Source organism: Zonotrichia albicollis, chromosome 35, assembly GCF_047830755.1.
Source record: "Zonotrichia albicollis isolate bZonAlb1 chromosome 35, bZonAlb1.hap1, whole genome shotgun sequence".
Lineage (NCBI taxonomy): Eukaryota > Metazoa > Chordata > Aves > Passeriformes > Passerellidae > Zonotrichia > Zonotrichia albicollis.
In genome coordinates, this window is record NC_133853.1 from 1,671,658 (window position 1) to 1,698,361 (window position 26,704).

General features: G+C 50.4%; 1 protein-coding gene and 1 pseudogene across 1 annotated transcript; one reads left to right on the forward strand and one right to left on the reverse strand.

The window, feature by feature from the left end:
- Nucleotides 1-617: 617 nt before the first annotated feature.
- Nucleotides 618-1,550, forward strand: LOC141726446 (olfactory receptor 14J1-like). Its single transcript, XM_074531351.1, has one exon. It carries the CDS (start codon nucleotides 618-620, stop codon nucleotides 1,548-1,550), a length of 933 nt encoding a protein of 310 aa, XP_074387452.1.
- A 20,838-nt stretch (nucleotides 1,551-22,388) lies between these two features.
- LOC141726447 (olfactory receptor 14L1-like) overlaps nucleotides 22,389-26,704 on the reverse strand; it is a 58,936-nt pseudogene continuing 54,620 nt past the window's right edge.

Genomic DNA, 26,704 nt, shown 5'->3' on the forward strand with positions numbered 1-26,704 from the left:
TTCTCCTTGTGTGGGGAGGATGCTGCGTTGTTCAGAACTGCTCCCAGCATGGCATTTAACTGCACGACATTTCCAAGTAGATTATACAGGGAGCACAGCAAGTCAGGGGCAGCATAGCAGAGGAATTCCTGCTTTTTTAATCTAATGCTCTGGTTTGCCTGGAAGGGAAATTGCCCATAGATATTCATCTCTCAATTCAGGCTGAGAAAAATAAAAAAAATTTCTCACAGATCTGAATATACCATGCAATAGAAGAAATCAGCACAGGGCCCCTTAGAGTAGCATCAGTGTCACTTTTCCAGCCTCCTCAAGGTTGCTCTTACATTGCCATCAGAGCCTGCAGAGCCAGAGCTGCCCCTGGGCAGTGCCAGAGCTGGGAGGGGTCTGCAGGGCAGAGCTGAGCCCCCAGGGCTGGGCTGGGCCCTGCCAGTGCTGGCAGGGCCCAGCCCTGGGTACAGGGAAGCAGCTGCTGGCAGGGACAGCTCCAGGCAGCAGAGCCCTGGGCAGGCAGTGGGGGGAAAGTGCTCCCAAGCTGTGCTGGGATATTTAACGTCCTCTCCAAACCCAACTATTCCATGATTACTTTTGTTAGAGAGACCCATGCCAAGGCAGCGCAAATGTCCAACAGCAGCTCCATCAGCCACTTCCTCCTGCTGGCACTGGCAGACACGCGGCAGCTGCAGCTCCTGCACTTCTGCCTCTTGCTGGGCATCTCCCTGGCTGCCCTCCTGGCCAACGGCCTCATCATCAGCGCCGTAGCCTGCGCCCACCACCTGCACACGCCCATGTTCTTCTTCCTGCTCAACCTGGCCCTCACTGACCTGGGCTCCATCTGCACCACTGTCCCCAGAGCCATGCACAATTCCCTCTGGGACACCAGGGACATCTCCTACACCGGATGTGCTGCTCAGCTCTTTTTTTTTGCCTTTTTCATCTCAGCAGAATTTTCCCTCCTGACCATCATGTGCTACGACCGCTACGTGTCCATCTGCAAACCCCTGCACTACGGGACCCTCCTGGGCAGCAGAGCTTGTGCCCACATGGCAGCAGCTGCCTGGGCCAGCGCCTTTCTCCATGCTCTCATGCACACAGCCAATACATTTTCCCTGCCCCTGTGCCATGGCAATGCCCTGGGCCAGTTCTTCTGTGAAATCCCTGCCATCCTCAAGCTCTCCTGCTCACACTCAAACCTCAGGGAACTGGGACTTCTTGTGTTTTCCATCTGTTTAGCATTTGGTTGTTTTGTGTTCATTGTTTTCTCCTATGTGCAGATCTTCAGGGCTGTGCTGAGGATCCCATCTGAGCAGGGACGGCACAAAGCCTTTTCCACCTGCCTCCCTCACCTGGCCGTGGTCTCTTTGTTCCTCAGCACTGCCACATTTTCTGACTTGAAGCCCTCCTCCATGTCTTCTCCATCCCTGAATCTGGCCCTTTCACTTCTGTATTCAGTGGTTACTCCAGCCCTGAACCCCCTCATCTACAGCCTGAGGAACCAGGAGCTCAAGGCTGCAGTGAGGAGACTGATGACTGGGTGGTTTCACAAACATTAAACTACAGGCCAATTTCTGCAAATCATTTGGAATAAAAGTCATCTTTTATACTTCTTGTGGGTTTGGTTGTGAGAGTTTTTTTCTTTGTTATATTTTTTCCATATTGTCCACATAGAAAGGTCATTGTTTGTGCCATTTTTCTTTTTGTTTCTCTCCACCTTCCCTGTAGCCACAGACTGTGTCAATGAGGGGGTACCCACTTGGTGGTTTTAAATGAACTAAATGATCTCCCAGCAGAGTTTCCTGCAGAGATGCCCTTTTGTTGCCTTCTCTGGAGCTGCAGCAGCAATCTCTGTGTGCAGAGCTGGGGGCAGATCAGTGCTGGCCCAGCAGCTGTGCCCAGCAGCAGCAGCACTTGGTGTTGCCAGTGCTGCTGCCGTGGCCCTGCCCCGCTGCCCTGGTGGCCCTGGTGTTGCTGTAGGGCCTGAAGTACTAGCAGCACAAGAAATGCTGATCTTCCCCTCTACTCGTGTCACCATTATTCAGTGTAATATTTCATGACCCTCTTCCCTCAGGTGTTTCCAGCTCTCCTGTTAACATGCCCACGTCTAAAGACGTCTCTTCACTAGACCAGCTGCATCAATGCCCTTCCCATTCCTCCCAGATTTCCACCTCCTGATGCTCTCTGGTCATTCCAGTGCCTCTCAATTGACTGGCTTCATGCTTTGAGCTTCAGGGAGTCGCCATCTTTCCGAAGTTCAAATAAATACCACATTAGTCTTCATCTTAATTGCCTTTATATCCATCAGAGAACTATCTTTTCTTTTATCTTTGTATATAACTGTTCCTGTACAGAAATCCCTTTGGGATTGTGGACATGTCAGATGCTGCTGGGACATCCCAGAGAGCTGAGGGAAGAGCCATGATGGTTATTAAACTGTTCAAATGTTTAACTTGTGTTTGTTTGCAAGAAACCTTTCTGTGCCTCTGAGTGTCACCAGTCCCTGAGGCCAAAGGACACAAACCTGATGATTTGTGGTTCCCACTGCAAGTGCTGCACTTGGACCTTGGCTCTGCACAGGAGAGCTCTTCATCCCCTTTCTCTCTTTTCTCCCTCTGGGCATGGAGGGAGCTCCTGACTTCAGCCTCTGACTCCTGTGTGCAAAGAGCAAATCTGGGCAGAATTGGGGCAGGGAGGGTTTGGGGGGACCTTGGGATCTGTGCTGGGCACAGAAGGTGTTTTCCATTGCTCTGAGACTGTCTGCTGTGGAAAGTGGCCTTAATATCCAGCAGAGGAATGACTTTTGCATTTGATGGTGCTGAGCCTTCCCTTGGCTTTGTTGGCTGACAAGAAATGAACATCCCTCTGTGTCTCGGGCACCTCTTTCTCCAAGGAAAACAGGTGGGAGTTGGAGCCAAGGAGCTGAAAGCTGCAGGTGCAGCCTGGGCTGGAGGGAGCTCAGATTTACACAAGGCTGCTCTGAGTGCCAGGGCTTGGATGGGGGAAATGGTGGGGTGGGGGTAGGGACAGAGTCTGATTGATTGTCAGCCATGAAGGGTCTTGATTTTCATATCCATTCAACCTACATGAGCAGGTACTTGGATTCAATATCAACTGGAGATTACTATTAACAGGGGAAAAAAAAAACTAAACAAGACCTAAAATAAGTTTTTCTCCCTGTCTTTTTAAAGAGAACATATTCAGTTGAAGGCACTTCTGAAATCTGTCTAATTAACCAGAAAATACTTGAAAACTGAAATCAAATTATTCCCAGGGGCTTGGCTTGTTAAGGTGTTCTGAATGCTAATGAGCCCTGGGACACTGAATTCCTGCACTGAAGAGCTGAAGGCTGAACAAGCCTCTGGAGCAGGAAAATTCAGCAGCAGCCTCCAAGGTGCTGAGGATGTCAGCAGCCCCCACTGAGGCCATCCCTGCCCAGAGACCGTGGGGGAATGGGCAGACAAGGAGAGCGTCCCTGGGGCTGGGGCAGCACAACTCAGAGGCTCCAGGGGCTCCAGCTGGGAAATGGAGTGTGGAATGTGGCTGGGAAAGCCCTGCCTGGGCTGTGCCAAGCAGAACACACAAGCCCTGACCTCCCTCCCCGAAACAAATCTCTCAAAGAGGACATTAAAAAGTAAATTCTACTTTTTGTGTACTCTGAGTTGGATCTACTAAGAAATACAAATACCAGAGATTCTCAGGAGCTCAAAAGAACAAAACAGCCTTTACTGGCAACTTTAGAAAATCAATGAAATTTTCACAAGAAGTTTTATAGGACATTCAATCAACAAAAAAAAAAAACACTTCTCAAAGCAATAATTTGGCCCATTCAGCTTCATAAACTCTAATCCTTTTCAGTTTTAAGTTAATCAAAATTTGCAAGAGGACAAAAAAAGAAGAAGTATTTTTCTTTCCCTCTCTCAGAGAAAGAAAAATAAGATTCAGAGGAGCATACACACAGCTACCAACTCCTGGATTCCAGCACAGTTCAGACAAAAATTCCAGGAGGAGGTAGGGCCAAGATATGTTCTTGCCTTGTGGTCAGCCCTAAATACTCCTTGGTTTCCCGAAACCCCAAAGGCTCACAATGGTCTCCATGATTCCATGACTCTCTTCAATGTCACAATGATTTCCTTGGTTCAGTGGTGCCCCAGAGTGCACAAGGGTTCCTTGGTCCCATGAGGCAGTGAAGTGTCCTACTGGTCTCTCCATGATTCCATGAGGACCTGCAATGTCAAAACGGACCTTTGTCTCCATGGGGTCTCACAGTGTCACAATGGCCCCTTGGTTCCATGCCACCCCCAAGTGTCATAAAGGTCTCCACAGTTCCATGGGGCTCTGGGGTGTCACAATGGACCCTTGGTTTGATGGGGCCTCTCAGTGTCACCATGATCCCTGCATTCTATGGAGCCACACAACACCAGTTCCCTTGGTTCCATGAGGCCCAGCAATGTCACAGTGCTCTCCATGATTCCATGAGGCCCCACAGTGTCGCAATGGTCCCTTGGTCTCACAGGGCCCCACAATGTCACAATGGTCCCTTGGTTCCGTGGGCCATGTGCTGCTGCATTCCCCCCTCCTCTTCTAAGCCCGCCCTGCCAGCTGAGAAATGCTCCTTGGGCCTCGGCCTTGGCCAACAGCCCCTGGGCTCAGCTCCTCTGCATCTCATCACAAACACTGTCTGCTCCAGCCACTGCTGCTGGCTTCTCTAGGAGCAGCCCTGGGAACTGTTCCAACCAGCTGCAGCCCTGCTCCAACCAGCTCCTGGTTTCTGTAGGAGCAGCCCTGGGAACTGTTTTTGTTTCCTCAGTGGCACAACATCCCTGTTCTCACGCTGCCAAAGAAAGCTGTTTGTGCCAAGTGTGGCCAGGATGAGCCATTGCTGGGACTGAAGCCCATCTCTTGGGGCCCTGCACACAGCACTCCAAAAGGAGCCCTTGGAATTCTCCTGGGCCAGCGACTCCCTCTGAGTGGGGCCTCTCCCAGCCGGGAACTCTCCCGTTTGCTGCACTCGGGGATCCTGAACAACGACGGAGCCTGGGCCGATCCCCTCAATCCTCCAGGCTCAGCCCTTCGCCCACTGGGGAGATGCCAAGGCATCAGCAGTGAGCATTTCCTGCCCCCAGGGAAATTTCTCACAGGTGCCTTGCACTGATTCTTGGTGTCTGTGTGCACACAGGAGTGCCTGTGCTGGGGAAATGTGGCAGAAGTGCTGCTCTCTGAGGGGTTTGAATGCCTTGGATAGATGAGTCAGTCAGATATCCAGATGTAAGTAAGTAATGTTAGGTCACGAGATCTAAGCTAAGTTAAATACTGCTAAGAGTAGTTCTTTTGCTAAGTTGTTATGTTTAAGTTATTAGCTAAGTTAAGTACTGTTAAGTTTTGTTCCTCTATTAAATTGTTAAGTCATGTGTTATAAGTTAGGTCAAATACTGTTAAGTGCCGCTCTTTTGCTAAATTGTAAAGTTGAAGGCATCAATTAGGGTTGAGGTATAAGTACTGTTAAATTTGACCTCTGTTAAGCTTTAGGCCATATTCCTTTTATCCTTGCCCTCACTATCCTTGTGCCACACACACACAAAGGGACAGTTTTCGGTTAATTTCTGGTTTGATTGCCTGGATTTGGTTTGGTTTTGTTGTTGCTTTGTTTCTTTGACATGCCTGAAGTGTCCAGTCAGGAGCAGAGGGACTCTTGCCAAGGAACTTTATGCTGCTGTCCCTTAATATTAAATCCGGTTTTTGCTGCTCGCTTACTGGAGATTTTTTCAGTGCTGTCAAGGCTTCGTTTGTAACAGGTAGAAGGAGCCCTGGCCCACGTTCTGGCCCTGGGGGACATGGGGACGCTGCCGGGGGGTCCCTGTCACCCTGTCCCACCCCCAGGGCCCTGGCCCCCCGTCCCCATGTCAGGCTCTGGGGGCAATCTCGTGGAACATCCTCTGGGGGAGGCTGCGGGGCTGGGGACGGGGGGACCCGGGGGGACAGGGGATCCCGCTGTGCACGAGCAGGGTTGGACTGCTCTGGGGGCAGCTGTGAGGGGGGCCAGGGCAGAGTGACCTCACCAATGACCTCACACAGCCACTGTGATGTCACACAGCCACTGTGATGTCACACAGTCCCCTGTGATGTCACACAGCCTCCTGTGACCTCAAAGAGCACCTGTGATGTCACAGAGCCTCCTGTGACATCACAGAGCACCTGTGATGTCACACAGCCTCCTGTGACATCACAGAGCCCCTGTGATGTCACACAGACTCCTGTGATGTCGCAGCCCACTCTGGGATATCACACCACACCCTTGTGATGTCCCAGAGCCAGCACTGGGGTATCACTCTGTGATGTCATACAGCTGTGCTGTGATGTCACAGAAGAATCTGTGATGTCACAGAATTATCTGTGATGTCAAAAAGTCACCAAGCAATGTCATTGTCTGTTTTGTGGTGTCACAGTCAGCTCTGTGTTGTCACAAAATCCTGTGACACTGAGCAAACTCATGGAGCAAAGGGTCCATTGTGACACAGCAGAACCCCATGGAACCAAAATCCATTTTGGCACATTGGGGCCATATTGAACCAATGGCCCATTGTGATATTGCAGATCCAAGGAGAGCATTGTGACACTGAGAAACCTCTAGGTGACCTTTCTGACCCAGCAAGGCCTCGTGGAACCACAGGTCCCTTGTTAAACTGTGTGGCCTCATGGAACCATGAGCCATGGTGAAACAGCATGGCCATTTGTAGTCAAGAGGTCACTGTGACACTGCAGATCCACGGAGACCATTGGGACTGAGGAACCTCAGGGAACCCAGAGTCCATTGTTCCACTGTGGGGCCGTTTGGAACCAAGGGGACCACAATGACTTTGTGGGGCCTCATGGAACATTGGAGACTGTTCTGACAGTTTGGGACCCACTGGAACCAAGGGGCCATTATAGCATGGCAGGGCCTCATGGAATCAAGGGGACTACAGTGATCCCTGTGGTTCTCCATGGGATGAAGGGTCCAATGGAACCAAGGATACCATTGGGACACTCTGGGACATCATGGAACCAAAGGTCCATTGTGACACAGCAGGGCGTCATGGAACCATGAAGGCCATTTTTACCCTTTGAGGCCTTGTGGAACCAAAGGGCCATTGTGGCACTTCAGAGCCTTGTGGAGCCAAGGTGAGCACCGTGACACTGTAGGGCTCAGTGAAACCAATGGTCTGTTGCAACACTGCAAGGTCTTATGGAATCATGGAGACCATGGTGACACCAAAGGCTTTACAGAACCAAGGGGGCATTGTGACCATACAAGGCCTCATGGAAGCAAGGAACCATTGTGACACTATGTGGTGTATGCAGGCCAAGTGGCAGTTGTCACACTGTGTGGCACCATGGAACCAAGAAGTCCATTGTGACATTACAGGGCCCCATGGAACTAAGGATTCATGGAACAGTGCTGGAACACATGGAACCAAATGTCCATTGTGACATTGTGGGGCCTCATGGAATCCTGGAGGCAGCTATGACACTTGGAGGCCTCGTTGAAACAAGGGGCTCTGCAGGGCCTCATGGAACCTTCTGACACTGTAACTCCCCATGAAACCAAGGGTCCAGTGTGACACCATGGAACCTAGGAGAGTGTTGTGGGCTGTTGTTGGCAGTAGAAAAGCTCATGGAACCAATAGTCCATTGTGACATTGTGGGGCCTCACACAACCATGGAGACTGATGTGACAGTTCAGGACCCACTGGAACCAAGAGGCCACTGCAGGGCCTTGTATAACCAAGAGGCCATTGTAGCCCAGCAGGGCCTCATGGAATCAAGGGGTTCACAGTGACCCTGTGGGGCTCCATAAGGGGCCATGGGGCTCTATATGGGGCTGTGGAGCTCTGTGAGACCATGGGGCCATTCTGACTGTGGAACAAACAATACCGTTTTTACACTATGGGGCTTCATGGAACTAAGGAGGCCACTGTGAGCCAGCAGGGGAACCCACCAAGACCATTGTGACACTTCAAGAGCCATTGTGGAATGTTGCAAAGCTCGCAAGGGTCTTTGGGGGTGAGAGAGATAGATGGAAGTCTATTGAAGTCAGAGGGAGAAGACCCACCTTGCATTGATCAGCATCAACTCTGGTTTATTAATCAATCAGGCACTTTTTATAACAGTGTTAATCAAGTTCATGCATATTGCAAAATCTGAGCTCACAATAGGTCAGAGATAACATACCAACCCCTCCATATGTTTCCAATACCAAGATTTGGGTTCTCAAAATTATTCTTGCTTTCCCAAAACAGCCAAAGATAGAACATCCACTTGTTATGAGAAAGCTGCCTGAGAACTCTGATATGCAAGGTTCTCAAGGCCTTCATGTTTGTCACCTTTACTTGTAATTAAAAACAACCTGAGAACCTCCGCTGTTTACAGAAACAGGCTGTGAGAACCTGTCCCCCACAGCTGCCTTCCAAGCCATCCCTGAAAAAATCTCCAACAGAAGTCTTGACTCCATGATCAGAAGGCTGGATTTATTAATTTATGATATATAATACATTAAGACTATGCTAATAGGAATAGAGATAAAAGTTCAGAAGCTGCTAAGCTAAGAATAGAATAGGAATGAATAAACAAAAGGAGCTCTCTCTGATACTGTCCCAGAGAAAGCTTGTTTTTGATTGGCCCTTAGTTGTACACAAGCAACATGGACCAATCACAGGTGCACCTGTTACATTCCACAGCAGCAGACAACCACTGTTTACATTCTTCTGAGAACCCTTCTGGGTCCTCACCTTCCCAGAAGGGGAAAAATCCCAAAGAAAGGATTTTTCACAAAAGATGTCTGTGACAGTGAACTGCAGGGCCTTGTGGAACCAATGAGACCATTGTGACATGGCACAGCCTCATGGGAGCAAGGGGCCATTGTGACACTATGGGGCCTTGTAGAACTGAGGAGCCCTTGTGACCCTGTGTGGCACCATGGAACCAAGGAGAGCACTGTGACACTGCAGGGCTCCGTGGAACTGAGAACTCATGTGACAGTGAGGAGCCCAATGGAACCAAGGGGCCATTCCATACTTCAGGGCTTTATGGAACCAAGGTGACATTTTGTTACTGCAGAACCAAAAGAGGCCACTGTGAGACTGAGGGGCTTCATGGAACCAATGAGACCATTCTGACACTCTGAGTCCCCCATGGAACCAAGGGGCCATTGTGACACCACAGGGCCTCACAGAACCAAGGCAAACACTGCAGGATCTCATGGAAGCAGGGGGCCATTGTGGGTTCCCATGGAAGCAAGGGACCAGTGTAACACATCGAGGCTTGGTGGAACCAATGGGCCATTGTGGCATTGTGCAGGCCCATGGAAACAAGGGAATCATTTTGACACGGCAAGGCCTCATGGAAGCAAGGAGCCATTGTGCTACTGTGGAGCCAAGGAGACCATTGTTATATCACTGGGCCTCATGGAAACAAAGATCTGTTGTGATCTTACTGGGCCTCATGGAACCAAGGGGCTGTTGTGATGCTGCAGGGCCCCAAGGATCCAAGAGCATGGAACAGGTCTGGCTGGCTGGGCCTCCTGGGGGGCTGCCTGACTGGCCCAGCTGACCTTTGCATGTTGAGGGTTGCTTCTCGTCAGCCCCTGAAACCCTGGAGTTCTGTGCTCTCCTTCCTGTGGGAAAGAATTGTCCTTCTCCTCCAGGGGTTCATGGCCGAAATTAGGATTCCTCCTCCAGATTTGATTATATCCAAGGATTATTCCCATATGAAACTTGCCAGGACAGACAGCTCTGGCTGGCCTTGTCTTCTTGGGGGCCACCTCTCATCTGCCTTCAAAACACTGGGAGCCTGTGCTTTTCTTCCCATGGAAAAAGACATCTTTCAAGTCCAGGCATCCATGGCCAAAATTGAGAATCTACCTTCAAAATTCCTTATATCCAAGGATAGCTCCTGGACAAAAGCTGCCTGGACTGTCCAGGTTTCCTTGGTTTCCTGAGGGCCAGCTCTCATCTCCCTTTGAAACACTGGGACTCTGTACTTTCCTTCCTGTGGAAAAGAGCTGTCCTTCTTGTCCAGATGCCCCTAGACAAAAGTGGGGCATTTGGCCTCCCAAATTCTGTCTGTCCAAGGATTCTTCCCTGACAAAAGGTCTGGCTGGCCTTGGCCTCCTTGGGGCTGCCTCTAATCAGTCTTTGAAACACTGGGACTCCACAACTCCTTCCTATGGAGAACTGTCATTCCAGTCCAGGAACCCATGGCTGAAATGGAATTCCACCCTCAAAAGTTCCCATATATCCAAAGGCTGCAGCTGTAAGGGCATACAGGTCTGGCTGGCCTTGGCCTCTGGTGACTGCTTCTCATCTGCCTTCAAACCCTGGGGTTCTGTGGTTTCTTTCCTATAGAAAAGAACTGTCCCTCCTGTCCAGGTGCTCTTGGCCTCAGGCACTTGACCACTCCATAGGGAAAGAGGAGTTCTATTCTCAGTGGGGTGGAGATTGAGGACAGCAGAGGAGAGCTCTCATGGGAGAGACTGAAGGGTGGTTTCAGAGATGTTGGATCCTTTTGACGTAGTGGAGATCAGGCAGAGAAAGGAAGAATTAATGCCAAGGACAAGTGGGGAGGCCCAGACTGGACACCAGGAGAAAGGAATTTCCCTGCCAGTGCAGAGCTATGGTACAACATGTCCCCCACAGGGAGCCTGGAGCAGCCCAAAGCTTTGTGGCAGGCGGAGGCAGGCAGGAGGCAGAGCTGTCAGCAAAGGAAGGGGCCAGCCAGGTGGGGCAGCTGGGGGATGACGACAGCCTGCAGAGAAAGAGACACAGGTTTGCTCAGCATCAGAGACATCTTTTCCATGCTTGTCCCAACATGTCATCACTGTCACCAGTGCTCTCCTCTACCTCAAACACTTTGTCAGTCTTGTGCTGCACAGGGATCTATTTAAAGTACAAGAAACTTCAGTTTTTCAATATCTGTTCGAGTTCTTGAGAAATTTTTGGAGCCCACTCTGAGGGACAGAATCTGATGCAAAGAGCACTAAAGCCCCAGAGGCTCATTAAAGTCCTTGTGCTGTGTCTGTGCTGCTGAGCTGGCCCAGAGGCAGCTCCTGGCAAGGGCAGCGCTGCAGAGAGACAGCTCTGGCCAGGAGCAGCTCCTGTGCACAGCCCAGCAGGGCTGGGGCACTGCCAGGGCCCCTCAGGGACACCAGCAGGGCACAGACAGAGCTCACAGGGGCTCAGCACTGGCAGGGGCTGTGGAATGTCCCAGAGGGGGCTGTGTCACAGCAGCACCTCTGGGGCTGTGTCATAGAGGCACAGAGCAGCTGGGATGTCAGCAAGGGGCTGTGTGACAGCACAGAGTGGGCTGTGTGAGGTCACAGATTGGGCTATGACATCACAGAGTTTGTTGTGAGAGGTCACTGAGCAGCTGCAACATCATAGAGGGGATTCTGTGACAACACAGGGCAGGCTGTGACATCATGGGATGACTGGGTGACATCTCAGAGCAGGCTGTAAGGTCAAAGTGTGTGCTGTGACATTACATAGTGACAGTATGACATCACTGAGAGGGTTTTGTGACATCATTGAAGGGATTGTTACATCACCGAGCTGACTCTGGTGTCATAGAGTAGGGTGTGACACCATAGAGCAAACTCTGCCATCAGAGAGGGTGGCTCTGTGACATCAGAGAGTGGGTTGTGACATCACTCAGTGACTGAGCAACATCACAGAGCTGGCTGTGCCGTCACAGAACAGGCTGTGATGTCACAGAGTGACTTTGTGACATCACAGAGTCTTCTGCAACATAACACAGCAGCTGCATGACATCACAGGATGACATCTCAGAGTAGGCTCCATGACATCACAGATAGCTGTGTGACATCACAGATAACTGTGTGACATCACAGATAACTGTGTGACATCACAGGGGCCGTGTGAGGTCCCTGGGGAGGTCACTCTGCCCTGGCCCCCCTCACAGCTCCCCCCAGAGCAGTCCAACCCTGCTCGTGCACAGCGGGGTCCCCTTTCCCCCCGGGGCCCCCCGCCCCCGGCCCTGCAGCCTCCCCCAGAGGATATTCCACGAGATCGACCCCAGAGCCTGATACAGGCATAGCGGGCCGGGGCTCTGGGAGTGGCACAGGGGGTCAGAGACCCCCTGGCAGCGTCCCTGTGCCCCCCAGGGTCAGAGCCTGGGCCAGGGCTCCTTCACCCTATTATGAACGAGGCCTTGAGAGAGCTGAAAAAATCCCCAGCAAGGGATCAGCAGAAACCAGATTTAATATTAAGGGAAAGCAGCACAAAGTTCCTTGGCAAGAGTCCCTCTGCTCCTGACTGGACACTTCAGGCAGAGCAAGGAAACAAAGCAATAATAAAACCAAACCAACTCCAGGCAATCCAACCAGAAATGAACTGAGAACTGTCCCTCTGTGTGTGTGACACAAGGATAGTGAGGGCAAGGATAAAAGCAATATGGCCAAAAAGCTTAACGGAGCTCAAAGTTAACAGAACTTATACTTGAACCCTAACTGATACCTTCAACTTCACAATTTAGCCCAGGGGCTGTTGGCCAAGGCCGAGGCCCAAGGAGCATTTCTCAGCTGGTAGGGCAGACTGGGAAGGGGAGGGGAGAATGCAGCAGCACAGGGCCCATTGTGACACTGTGGGGCCCGGTGAGACCAAGGGGCCATTGTGACACGTTGGGGCCTCATGGAATCATGGAGAGCACTGTGACATTGTTGGACTTCATGGAACCAAGGGGTCTGTACTGACGCTGTGTGGCTCCATGGAATGTAGTGATCATTCTGACACTGAGAGGCCCCATCAAACCATTGTGACACCGCGGGGCTTCATAGAAGCATGGAGACCATTGTGACACTTTGGGGTATCATGGAACCAAGGGGCCATTGTGACACTGTGAGACCCCATGGAGACCCCATGGTCTCACAATGGTGCCAAACGTCCATTGTGACCTTGCAAGGCCTCATGGAACCATGGAGACACCATCAAAACACTTTACATCCTCATGGAACCAAGGAGACCATTGTGACACTGAGAGGACTCATAGAATGATGGAAACCATCGTGACACTCTTCATTGTGACACTCTTCATGGAATAAACAAAGCATTGTGACACTGTGAGGCCTCATGGAACCAGTGAGACCATTGTGACCCTGAGAGTCCCCACCGAACCAAGAGGACCATTGTGATACTGTGGGGCCTCATGAAACCAGGAGGCCTCTGTGACACTTAGGGCTGCCTGGAACCAAAGGTCCAATGTGATATTGTGGAGCCTTGTGTCATCAGGGGTCCATTGTGACACTGGGAACCAAAGGAGATCATTGTGACACTGCAGGGTTGCATGGAACCAAGTGGCCATGGTGACATTGTGGAAATCCATTGAACCAAGGGTCCATTGTGATGCTGCTGGGGTGCATGGAACCAAAGCTCCAGGGTGACACAGAGGGGCCTCCTGCCATCAATGGTCCATTGTGGCACTCTGGAGCCAAAGGAACCATTGTGAGACTGCAAACCCCCAGAGTCCAAAAGTCCATTGTGACATTGCCGGGCTCATAGAATAGAGTCGTCACATGACATTGTGGGGCCTGTGGAGCCACGGAGACCATTGTGACACTGCAAGGCCTCATGGAATCATTGGGATCATTGTGAAACTGTGGGGCCTTATGGAACCTAGGGGCCATTGTGACATTTTGGGACCCCATCAAACCAAAGGGTCCATTGTGATACTGCTGGACCCCATGGAAACAAGTCACCATTATGGCACTGTGGGGCCTCATAGATCAAAGGCACCATTGTGACACTATGGGGCCCCACAAAACCAAGGGAACACAGAAAAGATCTGGCTGGTTTGGCCTCCCAGGGTCCCCTACACTGGTCCAGCTGACCTTGGCATGTAGAGGCTCTCTGTTCATCTGCTGCTGAAGCACTGGGGCTCTGTGCTTTCCTTCCTATGGAAAAGAACTGTCCTTCTTCTCTGGGCACCCATGGCCAGAATTGGGATTTCACCTCCAAATTTCCATATATCCAAGGATTGTTCGCATGGGAATATTGCCAGGACAAGTCTGGCTGGTAATGGTTTCACAAGGGTTACATCTCATCTGTCCCCAAAGCACTGGGGAAGGCTCTGTGCTCTCTTTCCTATGGGAAAGAACTGTCCTGCTTTTCCAGGAACCGATGGCTGAGATTGGGCTTCCACCTCCAGAATTCCCTATATGCAAAGACTGCTCCCAGACAAAATCTGACATTCCTGACAAGTCAGGCTGGCCTTGGCCTAGTGAGGCTCTCACCTGCCTTCCAAACACTGGTGTCTGTGTTTTCCTTACTATCGAAAATGAACTGTCCTTCTTCCTCCAGGCGTCCATGGCCGGAATTGGGGCTCCACCTCTAACATTCCCAATTGTAATAGACTGGAGGAGATTGTTGGCTCAAAACATTTTATGTGGGGGAGGAAGGGGAAGGTCCAGCCTTGCCCTGCCCTGGAACCCTAGCCCTGCTCTGCCCTGGAACCCCAATTCCACCAGAGCCTCTATCCCAGCCCAGCAGTGTCTGCCAGTCCCTGGCACAGCACAGGCAATGCTCCACAGCCACCTCTGCAGCCCCAGCCCAGCTCCTGAGGGACCAAATGAGCCCAAGTCCCAGCTGGGGGAAGGGCCCAGGAAGACCAAGGGGTATTTCAGGCTGACCACAGGGCAAGCACACATCTTGGCCCTATGTCCTCTTGGAATTTTTATCAGAACACTGCTGGAATCCAGGAGCTGGTAGCTCTGTGTGTGTCTCTCTATATCTTTTGCCTTGCTCTCTTTCTGTGTCTTCTTCTGTTTCTCTTGCAAATTTTGATTAACATTAAATTGAACAGGCGTAGAGTTTGTGAAGTTGAAAGAGTGATGTCAATGATTTGAGAAGAGTTTTTTGTTGGTGGAATCTCTGTCATAGTTTGACATGAGAAGAATTTTAAAAAGTAATACAAAATTTTTTTTGTACGTGACAATCTGATAAACCACTAAGATACTGAACATGCCTCTGTGAAAGACAAAAAAAGCCAGGAACCTCCTCTTTTTTTCCCAGTCAACAAAGAAGCAGCAGGCTCGGGCCCCGGCCCCCATCTCAACCAAACCAAACCAAACCAAACCAAACCAAACCAAGCAACTCTGCTATGGGCTGAGCCCCTTCCCACCTCCCCAGGCTGCCTCTCCCCCCAGTCAGCCCCATTCTAACCAAACCAAACCCCAACAACTACCAAACAGAAAAACAGGTTCCTAACAAGAACCAAGCCAGCCACAGCTATTAAAATCTTACCATCAAGTACCCACCCCCCAAGAAAATTAAAACAATAAACTCCTACAACCTACAACCCATACAAATTTAACCCTACAACTAAAATTAAACAGAAAACCTCTCAAAAATGAACCATAAAACCAATCCTAACCCAACCACCACTTCAACCACAACCTACTGACAGGTCAGGTGTTAATCCTTTCAATACTTCAATCCTCTCTCGAGTAAAAGAAATACAAAATGCAAGCATATAAAAAACCAACATAAAACCATCAAAGTCAGTAAAGAAGAAATTAAATCCCAAAAAACGATTTTTCATTAAAACACATAAAACTAATAAAAAAATTCAAATTAATATCAAAGAAAAACCACCATACTAAAAGAAAACAACTGTTAAAATAACTGCAATTACATAAAAAGCTTAAACAGGGGGAAAAAACAGTAATCCAGTATTCCCAAGAGAAGATCTGTATTCCGAGAGATAAAAAGAATTTTAAAAGTAAACTATGAAAACTTTTACCTTTAAAGAACTATTTTTAAAACAATACCCTATAGATCAACATGGCCCATCAACAAGCTGTAAAAAACCTTCTGGCAATAAAAACAACTTCACAATAACAGTAACTCCACAATAACAGTCCCCCAGACCACTGTTATCCATGACAAAATTAAGAACCAGAAAAAAAGCTATTTTTTCCTCTTGTAAAAGAATCTCCATAACCTTAACAAGAAAAACTTCCCTCACAAAGTAAACTAAAAAAAGACAATTCCAGAAATAGTAAAAAACTAGAAATTTTAGGTTTAGTTTCTTTACATTGTCAGTAAAAATAAAGTTGTAAAAAAAAGTGTTCTAAAGAATTTATTTTAATTCTTACTACCTTTTTTCTTTTAGTTACTTTTAATAACATTTTCTTTCTACCCTTTAAAATATTTAAGCCTACTTTACCTTTCTCACAATCCTATCTCACAACAAAATAAATACATAAATAATTAATTGACAATAAAACCCACCACACTCATCAATACGTTAATTAAGAAATCTCAAGATTAGAAAAATCTTGAATTAACAAACCAGAACCACTACAATGTCATAATAACAAAGTTTGCCCAAGTTTGTCTGATTTTGTCAAGTTCCCAGTAAAGGCTGTTTTGTTCTTCTGAGCTCCTAAGAATCTCTTGATGGTATTTCTCCAGTGAGTTCAACTCAGAGCACAAAACTGTAATTCCTCCTTGAGAGACTGTAATGTCTCCTTGAGAGAGTTGTCTGGAGGATGGGAGTCAGGGCTTGTCTGTCCTGCTTGGCACAGCCCAGGCAGGGCTTTCCCAGCCACATTCCACACTCCATTTCCCAGCTGGAGCCGCTGGTGCCTCTGAGTTGTGCTGCCCCAGCCCCAGGGACGCTCTCCTTGTCTGCCCATTCCCCCACGGTCTCTGGGCAGGGATGGCCTCAGTGGGGGCTGCTGACATCCTCAGCACCTTGGAGGCTGCTGCTGAATTTTCCTGCTCCAGAGGCTTGTTCAGCCTTCAGCTCTTCAGTGCAGGAATTCAGTGTCCCAGGGCTCATTAACATTCAGAACACCTTAACAACCCAAGCCTCAGGGAATAATTTGATTTAATTTTCCAAATCACTTGTTCAGCCTTCAGCTCCTCAGTTTAGGAATTCAGTGGCCCAGGGCTCATTAACATTCAGAAGACCTTAACAAGCCAAGCCTTGGGGAAAATTCGATTTAAGTGTTCAAATCTTTTTGCGGTAATTTGACAGATTTCAGTAGTGTGTTCAAAGTGAATGCATTATATTTAAAAATACAGTGAGAAAACTTTTTTACATTCTGTATAGGATTTTTTCCTGTTCATAAATCGATATGTGCAATCTCCAATTGACACTGAATCCAAGTACCTCCTCATGCAGTTGGACTAGATATGAAAATCAAGACCCTTCATGGCTGACAATCAATCAGACTTCCTCCCTACCCCAACCCCACCATTTCCCCCATCCAAGCCCTGGCACTCAGAGCAGCCTTGTGCAAATCTGAGCTCCCTCCAGCCCAGGCTGCACTGCAGCTTTCAGCTCCTTGGCTCCAACTCCCACCTGTTTTCCTTGGAGAAGAAGTGCTCGAGACATAGAGGGATGTTAATTTCTTGTCAGCCAACAAAGCCAAGGGAAGGCACAGTTCCATCAAATGCAAAAGTCATTCTTCTCCCTGGCTCCGCCCTGTCGCTGATCCCCACAGCCTGTCCTGTTTCCTTCATCCCTGCATTGCCAGGGACTTTCTGGGACAAGGAAGCTCTGCTCTGGGGATGGAGGAGATGCAAGTGCCACCACTTGGGTGAGAGCCACAACTCGTCAGGTTTGTGTCCATTGGAGGTCAGGAACTGGTGAGACTCAGAGGCACAGAAAGTTTCTCTTCATGGCCGACAGACTATAGTCGAACAGGATACCATTTAATAACAATCACAGCTCTTCCCTGAGCAATGTGCAACATCCCAGCAGTGTCTGATGATTCTGCCATCTACAGGTGATTTCCATACTAAAACTACTTTCACACAAACATGGTTTTATGATAGATACAAACACAATTAGTTCTTGTATCAGGATTCTCATCTTGGAGTGGGGGCAAAGCAGCTCAAACTATTTCTGATTTGCAAAGCTTTCAGTGGTGGATGGAGAAGGGAGGTCAGGCTGCTTTTGGTGGTGAGCAAATGCTGAAACCAGCCTGACTCATTTCATCTCCTCCTCTCCTGGCTGATCTCCCCTCTTTCTCCTTCCATCCAGTGGCTTTTGTCTCCCCCCAGCCCCCTGTGAAGAGCCTGGCTCTGTGTTCTCCATCCCCTCCTCGCTGGCACTGCCAGGCTGGCATGAGGAGCCCCTCAGCCTTCCCTGCTCCGGGCTGGACAAGCCCAGCTCCCTCAGCATCTGCTCACAGCCCGAGGGCTCCAGCCCCACCTTGGAGGCCCTTCCCAGACCCTGCTCCAGCTGCCAGACATCTTTCCTGCCCTGGGCAACCCAACCCAGCCACAATGACCAGGATAATCCTCGTCCTTGATGTCCTGGTCACACAGCCCTGGCCCCTTGTCCCCTGTCAGGCTCTGGGGTGGATCCTGTGGAACATCCTTTGGTGGAGGCTGTGGCTCCAGGTGGGCTGGGGGGATCCCGGGGGACAGGGACCCTGCTGGGCATGAACAGCATTGGACTTGTTGGGAGAAACTGTGAGGGGGAGCTGGGGCAGAGTGACCAACCCAGTGACCTGACACAGCCCTGCTGGGATGTCACACAGCCCCTCTGGGATGTCACAGTCTGCTCTGTGAATTCACAGCCCACTCTGTGACCTCATGTTACCAGATAATAAATTGTCTATACCAGCTGAGCTGACACCTGGAGCTTGTTCTCCAAAACCCCAGGCCTATGGAAACCACACAATGCCCATTGTGTGAGAAAGGGAACTGGAAGTTCACCAGCCTCAGTGTCCTGCCAGCTCAGCCAGGCCCACTGGAACATTGGGGTCCACAACCACCAAGCACCACCAGAGAGACCCCTAGGAGAACAGGGGAGGGGAAATACATTAATGATTTGGGGAAAATGATTATCAGATGTATATTTAGTCTGGGACAATTAATGAATATGTATGCAAAATACAGAATATAAACAGAAACTTTCCTGCACTCAGCCTGCAGGGCTTTGGGAGGAGCTGTCCCCCGTGCATCCCCCTGAATAAATAATACCGCTTTCTAATGCTGCATTGGTGTTAAGGAGTTTTCTATTTTACTGAATTTTTGGTAACACTCCCACTGCCAAGGAAAGCTCTGTCTGCTGTTGTTCACAAACAGAGAAGGGCTGGTGGCAGATGTGGGGCTCAGAGGCTGCCTGGGGCACAGTGACCACGAAATAATCAAGTTTTCAATGTTCTGTGAAAGAAGGAGGGGCAGCAACAAAACTTCTACACTGGAATTAGGAAGGGAAGACTTTGGCCTGTTTAGGATGCAGATTTGGGGAGAAAAGAATCAGGCACTGATTTTTTTAAAGGAAAACATCCCTTAAAAACAAAGGAGTCCAGGAAGGATGGACACATTTCACGAAAGTAATTGTAAGGGGGAAGGAGCAGCCTGTCCCAGTGTGGCAAAAGATGAGCTAGTGAGGAAAATGACTGGCCTGGCTGGGCATGGGGATTTTGTGGGAACTCAAAGGTAACAAGAGGTGCATCAACTTTGGACAGAAGGTCAAGCAGCTTAGGAAATGTTTAAGGATGTTGTAAAGTCGTGCAGAAAAAAAGTTAAGAGGTGAAGCTCAATTAGAGTTTAACCTGACCACTTCTGTGACAAAAAAATAGACAATGTTTCCACAATCAAATTAATAGCAAAACATGGGATAAGGAGAACCTCTACTCTTTATTGGATGCAGTGGGGAATATAGTAACTAAAGATAAGGAGAAGGCAGAGCTACTTAACATCTTGTTTCTCTCAATTTTCAATATTAGGACAGGCTGTCTTCAGGACAATTGCTCTGCTGAGCTGGTAGATGGGCACAGGGAGCAGAACAGCCCCTGTAATCCAGGAGGAAGCAGCTGGTGACCTGCTGAGCCACTCAGATGCTCAGTGGTGTAGGGGATTGGATGGTACCCATCCTAGGGGGATGAGGGAGCTGTGGATGAGCTCCCCAAGCTGCTCTCCATCATTTACCATCAGTGCTGGCTCAGCAGGGAGGTCCCAGAGGACTGGAGGTGCCAGTGTGAGCCCATCCCCAAGAAGGGCTGGAAGGAGGAGCTGGGGAACTCCAGGCCTGTCAGCCTGACCTGGGTGCCCAGCAAGGTTACGGAACAGATCACCCTGAGTGCCATCCCAGGGCACCCACAGGATGGCCAAGGGGTCAGAGCCAGCCAGCGTGGATTTCAATATCTGCATTGATGATCTGCATGAGGGGACTGAGTCCAGCATCAGCAAATCTGCAGATGACATCAAGGTGGGTGTGGGTGTGGATGTGCTGCAGGGTAGGAGGGCTCTGCAGAGGGCCCTGGACAGGCTGGATCCAGGGACCAAATCCAACAAGGTGAGGTTGAACAAGACTAAGTTCTGGGTCCTGCACTTTGGCCACAACAACCCCTGCAGCTCTACAGGCTGGGGGACAGAGGGGCTGGACAGCAGCCAGGCAGAAAGGAACCTGCAGGGACTGATGGACAGCAGGCTGATGACTGATGACTGATGAGCCAGCAGTGTGCCTAGGTGGGCAAGGAGGCCAATGGCTCCTGGCCTGGATCAAGAATGGTGTGGCCAGCAGGAGCAGGGCAGTGATTGTTCCCCTGCACTCGGCACTGGTGAGGCCACACCTCAAGTGCTGTGCCCAGTTTTGGGCCTCCAATTTAGGAAGGCCATGGAGGGGCTGGAGCATGTCCAGAGAAGAGCAACAAGGCTGGTGAGGGGTCTGGAACACAAGTCCTGTGAGGAGCGGCTGAGGGAGCTGTGGTTGTTTATCCTGGAGAAGAGGAGGCTCACAGCACAGGTTGGACTTGATGATCTCCAAGGTCTTTTCCAACCTGGCTGATTCTGTGATTCTAAGAAAGCACCCTTGCAGCAGTTGCAGGATGAGCCCTGGGCCTCCTCTTCAGAAGCTCCAGCAGCCCAGGTCCCTCAGCTTCTCCTGCCAGCCCCAAAGCCCATCCTGTCAGTCCTGCAGAGCCTCTGCAGCTCCTCCTCACTGCCCAGAACAGGGAGCCCCAGAGCCAGACACAGCAGCCCAGATGTGCCCCCTTGGCCTGGGGTGTCTCTGGCAAGGGAGCAGCACCAGGCACTGCAGGAGCCTGCAGACAATTCCTGCAGCACTTGCAGGATGATCCTGCTGCCCAAGGGACGTTCCCATGGGGCCAAGTCAGGAACTGCAATGGGGAGTGGGGCCAGAGAGGAAAGGGCAAACAAGGAGGGGCTGTTTGCAGGAGAAGGAACAGGGATGGGCAATAGGAGGAAATCTGGATCAGGAAAGAGGAAAGAAAGCAAAGGTGAGACCAAGGAAATGCTGAGGGCAGTTTGGGGCAGGCTGCCAGGCAGCCCTGGCTCTGAGCAACAGCATCTGCAGTGGGACAGGAAACTCCCAGCTGATGGGAACAAACTTTCTGGCTGACTACAGAGGCCAAGACAACGCTGAGTGGTTTCCCTGCTGTCCCCCAGGCCTTGCTGGCCCCAGGGGCTGATGGCATTTGTGCTCCCTCAGGTTCATGTCCCCACAGAAGCAGCATGGGGGTGCTCCCACCTGCTGTGTGCAATGCAAACAGGGGCTCCTGAGCCACTGCTGCCGTGTCTGTGCCTGCAAGGATGGGGCACCTGTGTGAGCTGGGGGAGAGGCCAGGGCTGCAGAGGGGGGATGTTGTTGGCAGCTCCATGAGGACGCTCTGGGACGCTGCCCTGGGCTGTCCAGTGCACTGGGGATGGATCAGCCCCTGCTCTGCTGCTCCTTCCCGTCTGGCCCAGGAGCCTTGCAGAGCCCCAGCCATGCTGTTTTCCCCCAGCCTGCCCATGGCCAGCCTGGAGCTGCTCACGGGGCTTTTCTGTGCTGAGCATTGGCCTGGCCGTGCTCTTGAGAGAGCCTGGGCAAGGAGCCTGGAGCCCCCAGGGCCTGGCCTGAGGTGTCAGCGCTGCCCCAGCAGTGCCCATGGCCTGTTCCTGCTGCAGCCCCGGCACTGCCACCCCCAGGGCTGTGCCCGGCCCCGAAAGCACTCAGGCCCTGCAGCAACACCAGGGCCACCAGGGCAGCGGGGCAGGGCCACGACAGCAGCACTGGCAACACCAAGAGCTGCTGCTGCTGGGCACAGCTGCTGGGCCAGCACTGATCTGCCCCCAGCTCTGCACACAGACATTGCTGCTGCAGCTCCAGAGAGGGCAACAAAAGGGCATCACTGCAGAAAACTTTGCTGGGAGATCCTTTAGTTCATTTAAAGCCACCAAGAGCGCAGCCCCTCATTGACACAGTCTGTGGCCACAAATAAAGTTGGAAAGAAACAAAATGGGAAATGGCAGAAAGGATGACATGTCTTTGTGGATAATAGAAAAAAACTAAAGCAAACAAAACAAACTTCCACACTGAAGCCAATAAGAAATATCAAAGATGATTTCTTTAGAAGTGATTGGCAGAAATTGGTCGTCAGTTTAATGTTTCTGAAAGCATCCAGTCATCAGTCTCCACACTGCAGCCTTGAGCTCCTGGTTCCTCAGGCTGTAGATGAGGGGGTTAAGAGCTGGAGGCACCACTGAGTACAGAACTGACAGGGCCAGATCCAGGGATGGGGAGGACAGGGAGGAGGGCTTCAGGTATGCAACTGCTACACTGCTGATGAACAGGGAGAGCACAGCCAGGTGAGGGAGGCAGGTGGAAAAGGCTTTGCTTTGTGCCGTCCCTGCTCAGAGGGGATCCTCAGCACTGCCCTGAAGATCTGCACATAGGAGAAAACAATGAATGTAAAACAAACAAATACCAAACAGACACTTAGAACAAGAAGCCCCAGTTCCCTGAGGTGGGATTTGGCAGAGGAGAGCTTGAGGATCTGCGGGATTTCACAGAAGAACTGGCCCAGGGCATTGCCATGGCACAGGGGCAGGGAAAATGTGTTGGCTGTGTGCAGCAGAGCATTGAGAAAGGCGCTGGCCCAGGAAGCTGCTGCCATGTGGGCACAAGCTCTGCTGCCCAGGAGGGTCCCATAGTGGAGGGGTTTGCAGATGGACACGTAGCGGTCATAGCACATGATGGTCAGGAGAAAATACTCTGTAGTAGCACAGAAAACAAAAAAAAAAGAGCTGAGCAGCACATCCTGTGTAGGAGATGTTCATGGTGTCCCAGAGGGAATTGTGCATGGCTTTGGGGACAGTGGTGCAGATGGAGCCCAGGTCAGTGAGGGCCAGGTTGAGCAGGAAGAAGAACATGGGCGTGTGCAGGTGGTGGGCGCAGGCTACGGCGCTGATGATGAGGCCGTTGGCCAGGAGGGCAGCCAGGGAGATGCCCAGCAAGAGGCAGAAGTGCAGGAGCTGCAGCTGCCGCGTGTCTGCCAGTGCCAGCAGGAGGAAGTGGCTGATGGAGCTGCTGTTGGACATTTGCAATGTGTGGGCATGGGGATCTGTAAGGAAAGTAATCATGGAATAGTCGGGTTTGGATGGGACGTTAAATATCCCAGCACAGCTTGGGAGCACTTTCCCCCCACTGCCTGCCCGGGGCTCTGCTGCCTGGAGCTGTCCCAGCCAGCAGCTGCTTCCCTGTGCCCAGGGCTGGGCCCTGCCAGTGCTGCCAGAGCCCAGCCCAGCCCTGGGGGCTCAGCTGTGCCCTGCAGAGCCCTCCCAGCTCTGGCACTGCCCAGGGGCAGCTCTGGCTCTGCAAGCTCTGATGGCAACATCAGAGCAACCTTGAGGAGCCTGGAAAAGTGACAGTGATGCCACCTCTAAGGGGCCCTCTGCTGATTGCTTTAACAGCCTCATTTTTTCAGATCTGTGAGACTATTTTTTTAAATTCTCAACTTGAACTGAGAGATCAATATCTATGTGCAATTTCCCATCCAGGCAACTGTCGTGGGGTGACAGCCTTCAGCCTTTATCCCAATATCGTGTGTTGTGTCTGGCAGCTGTGCCTTCCCCCGCCCCCCCCCCCCCCCGGCCGTCTTGCTGTGGCCGGATGGGGAAGGCGGGGGGTGGGGTGTGCCCAGGCACTTTTGCTTTGGGGCTTTTGCTGCTTGGCTTGGCTAGCCGCTTGCTTGCTTGCTTGCTTGCTTGCTTGCTTGCTTTCTGCTTTTTTTTTTTTTTTGCGCTGGTTTTTTTTTTTCCTTTTTTCCCTTTTCTTTTGTTCTCTTTTTCTTACCCTCCCCTGAAGATACTGGACCGGCTCCGGATCTGGCCTGAGAGCTCCAGGACACCCGAAGCCTGCGACAGAAGCTTGGCGCCCTCACAACACAGTCTGGTCCCTTTTCTTTTCTTGTGTTGGGGAGTGTTCTTTTTGTTACTTGTAAATAAATAGGTTTTGTTTTCCACTTTGCTCCTCCGAGGAATTCCTTCCCGAACCCGGTGTTGGGGGAGGGGTGGTTGGAGGTTTGTTCTGTTTTGGGGGGGCTCCCTTTTGGAGATTTCCCCCTAATTTGTCCTAAACCAGGACAGTATACTTTTTGGTGCGTTGGCCGGGAAAATGGGAGGCCAAAAAGAGTGGAAAAAAAACCTATAACAATAATATTTTGGTTTTGGTTGTTTTGTGGGCATATTGGTGATTCATAATGTCATTTGGAGTGGAGGCTTGCCGGTTTTTCTGGTCCCTAGGGGCTTTTGAAGTTTTAATACCTTTGTGGTCCCTAGGGTTATTTCCTTACCCCAAAATAGCTCTGATGTTGTCCCTAATAAGTAGCTTTTGTAAGCAGGGGGCACTAACCAGAATAATCATTGTGCTGGCCTTATGTGTGATGATGTGTCGGATAACAATGCTGGACTTTATTTCAGGAATGTATGGATTGTTGTCATGGCTGTGTACTCAGTTTGTTTGGGGAGAAGAAGAGGAAGGGGCTTTTCAGCCTTTGTCTTCCTTCTTCTCCTACAAATTGTTGACATCTCTATTAGAAAATACTGACTTTCCCCTGAGTTTGAAAGAAACCATCTTTCTGGCATTTAATTTATTAAGCCTTGTCTATACTGTCTGGAGTGTATATAAAATGAAAGCTGAGATTTCTAGAGGGGTTAGAGAGACTCCTGATTCAGGAGTAAAACAAAGCAGGAAAAATCTTGACTGGAGTGGGAAATGGGAGGATATGGGCCAGACTTTAAAGGAATTTTCTGATCCTATAGACTGGGACTTTCAATCTGATCAAATTCAGAATCCAGTCGAGGTGGCAAAGTATTTGAGGGAGAAGTGCCATGGTAATACTAAGGAAGAAAGGATTACTGCAGTGAGCTGGGCCTTGGCGTTTGTTTACCGTACTCTGCTAGATACTGTGGAGCAGCAGATAGCAGAAAGGGAACAGGGAGATAAGTTAGTTACTATCCCAGTGACCCAGGCTGCAGCTAACATCCCAGGCTCCAGGCTAGCAGCTGAATCAGACAATAGGCCCCAAACCATGGCTGTTGCAGCTAATACAAGAGGTGGAAAGTGTAAAGGCAAGACCGATCGGAAGGTGGAGGATGATGACGATGATGCAGAAGAAGGACCCTCACCAAAATCAGAGGCCACATCAAGGGGCACAGAATCTGGAGCCAATATTGACTCCTTTTCTCTGAAGGACCTCAGAGGCCTAAGAAAGGATTACAGTCGACAACCTGACGAATCTATAATTAGTTGGTTAGTCCGCCTTTGGGATGCTGCAGGGGAGGTTACGATTTTGGATGGTACTGAAGTGAGGCATTTGGGATCCCTGTCACATGATCCTGCCATCGATCAAGGTGTGATGAGGGGGGCTAACCCTCACAGCCTCTGGGAACGGGTCCTAAGAAGCGTAGCAGAACGGTACCTGTGTACGGATGATCTCTATATGCAGCAGACACGGTGGAAGACCATAGAACAGGGGATCCAACGCCTGAGAGAGATGGCGGTCGCAGAGATCATTTTCTCAGATGACACAACAACTAGGAATCCGGACCTGGTACCATGCACTCCGATAATGTGGAGGAAACTTGTGCGACTTGGGCCACCTGAATACGCTTCTGCCCTAGCAATAATGAAGCGGGATGATACATATGAGACTGTGCTCGATATGGCAAAGAAGCTTCGAGCGTACGCAGATGCTGTGCATGGCCCAACTCATGCCAGAATTGCAGCAGTGGAAACCCGACTGCAGAAACTAGAAGAAAAAATAGAGGAGAATCATAAGAAACTCCGGGAAGAGATTAAGGAGGACCTTATTAAAATCTCAGCTGTACAAATTGGAAGCCCTGGTGTCCAACGCCGGCGCTCCTTTGATGGGGAGAGAAGGTACATCCCACGGGCTGAGTTATGGTTTTTCCTGCGTGAGTCTGGAGAAGACATGAGGAGATGGGATGGAAAACCCACCGCTGTTTTGGCACAACGGGTGCGTGATTTGAAGAAAAGAGAAAGTATAACCAAAAAGATAGCAGCTCCGGTCGCTCGTAGCCGAGATGTTAAGTATGACGATGACGATGACATGTCCAATCCCCTTGAAGGAACTTCCAAGGCATATGCCCAAGGAAAGAAGGACAATCTGGCTTAGAGGGGCCCTGCCTCCAGCCAGGAAGAGACACGGGAGAACCGGGTTTTTTGGAAGGTGTGGATCAGATGGCCTGGCACATCAGAGCCACAAGACTATGAAGCATTGGTTGATACTGGATCACAATGTACCTTAATGCCATCGGAACACGTGGGGACAGAACCTGTTTCCATTGCTGGAGTGACGGGGGGATCACAACAGTTGACTTTGTTGGAAGCTGAGGTGAGCTTGACTGGGAAGGAGTGGCAGGAACATCCGATTGTGACTGGTCCAGAGGCTCCG

Coding starts and splice junctions, on each gene's coding strand:
- LOC141726446 (XM_074531351.1), top strand. CDS start 618: ATGTCCAACAGCAGCTCCATCAGCCACTTCCTCCTGCTGGCACTGGCA.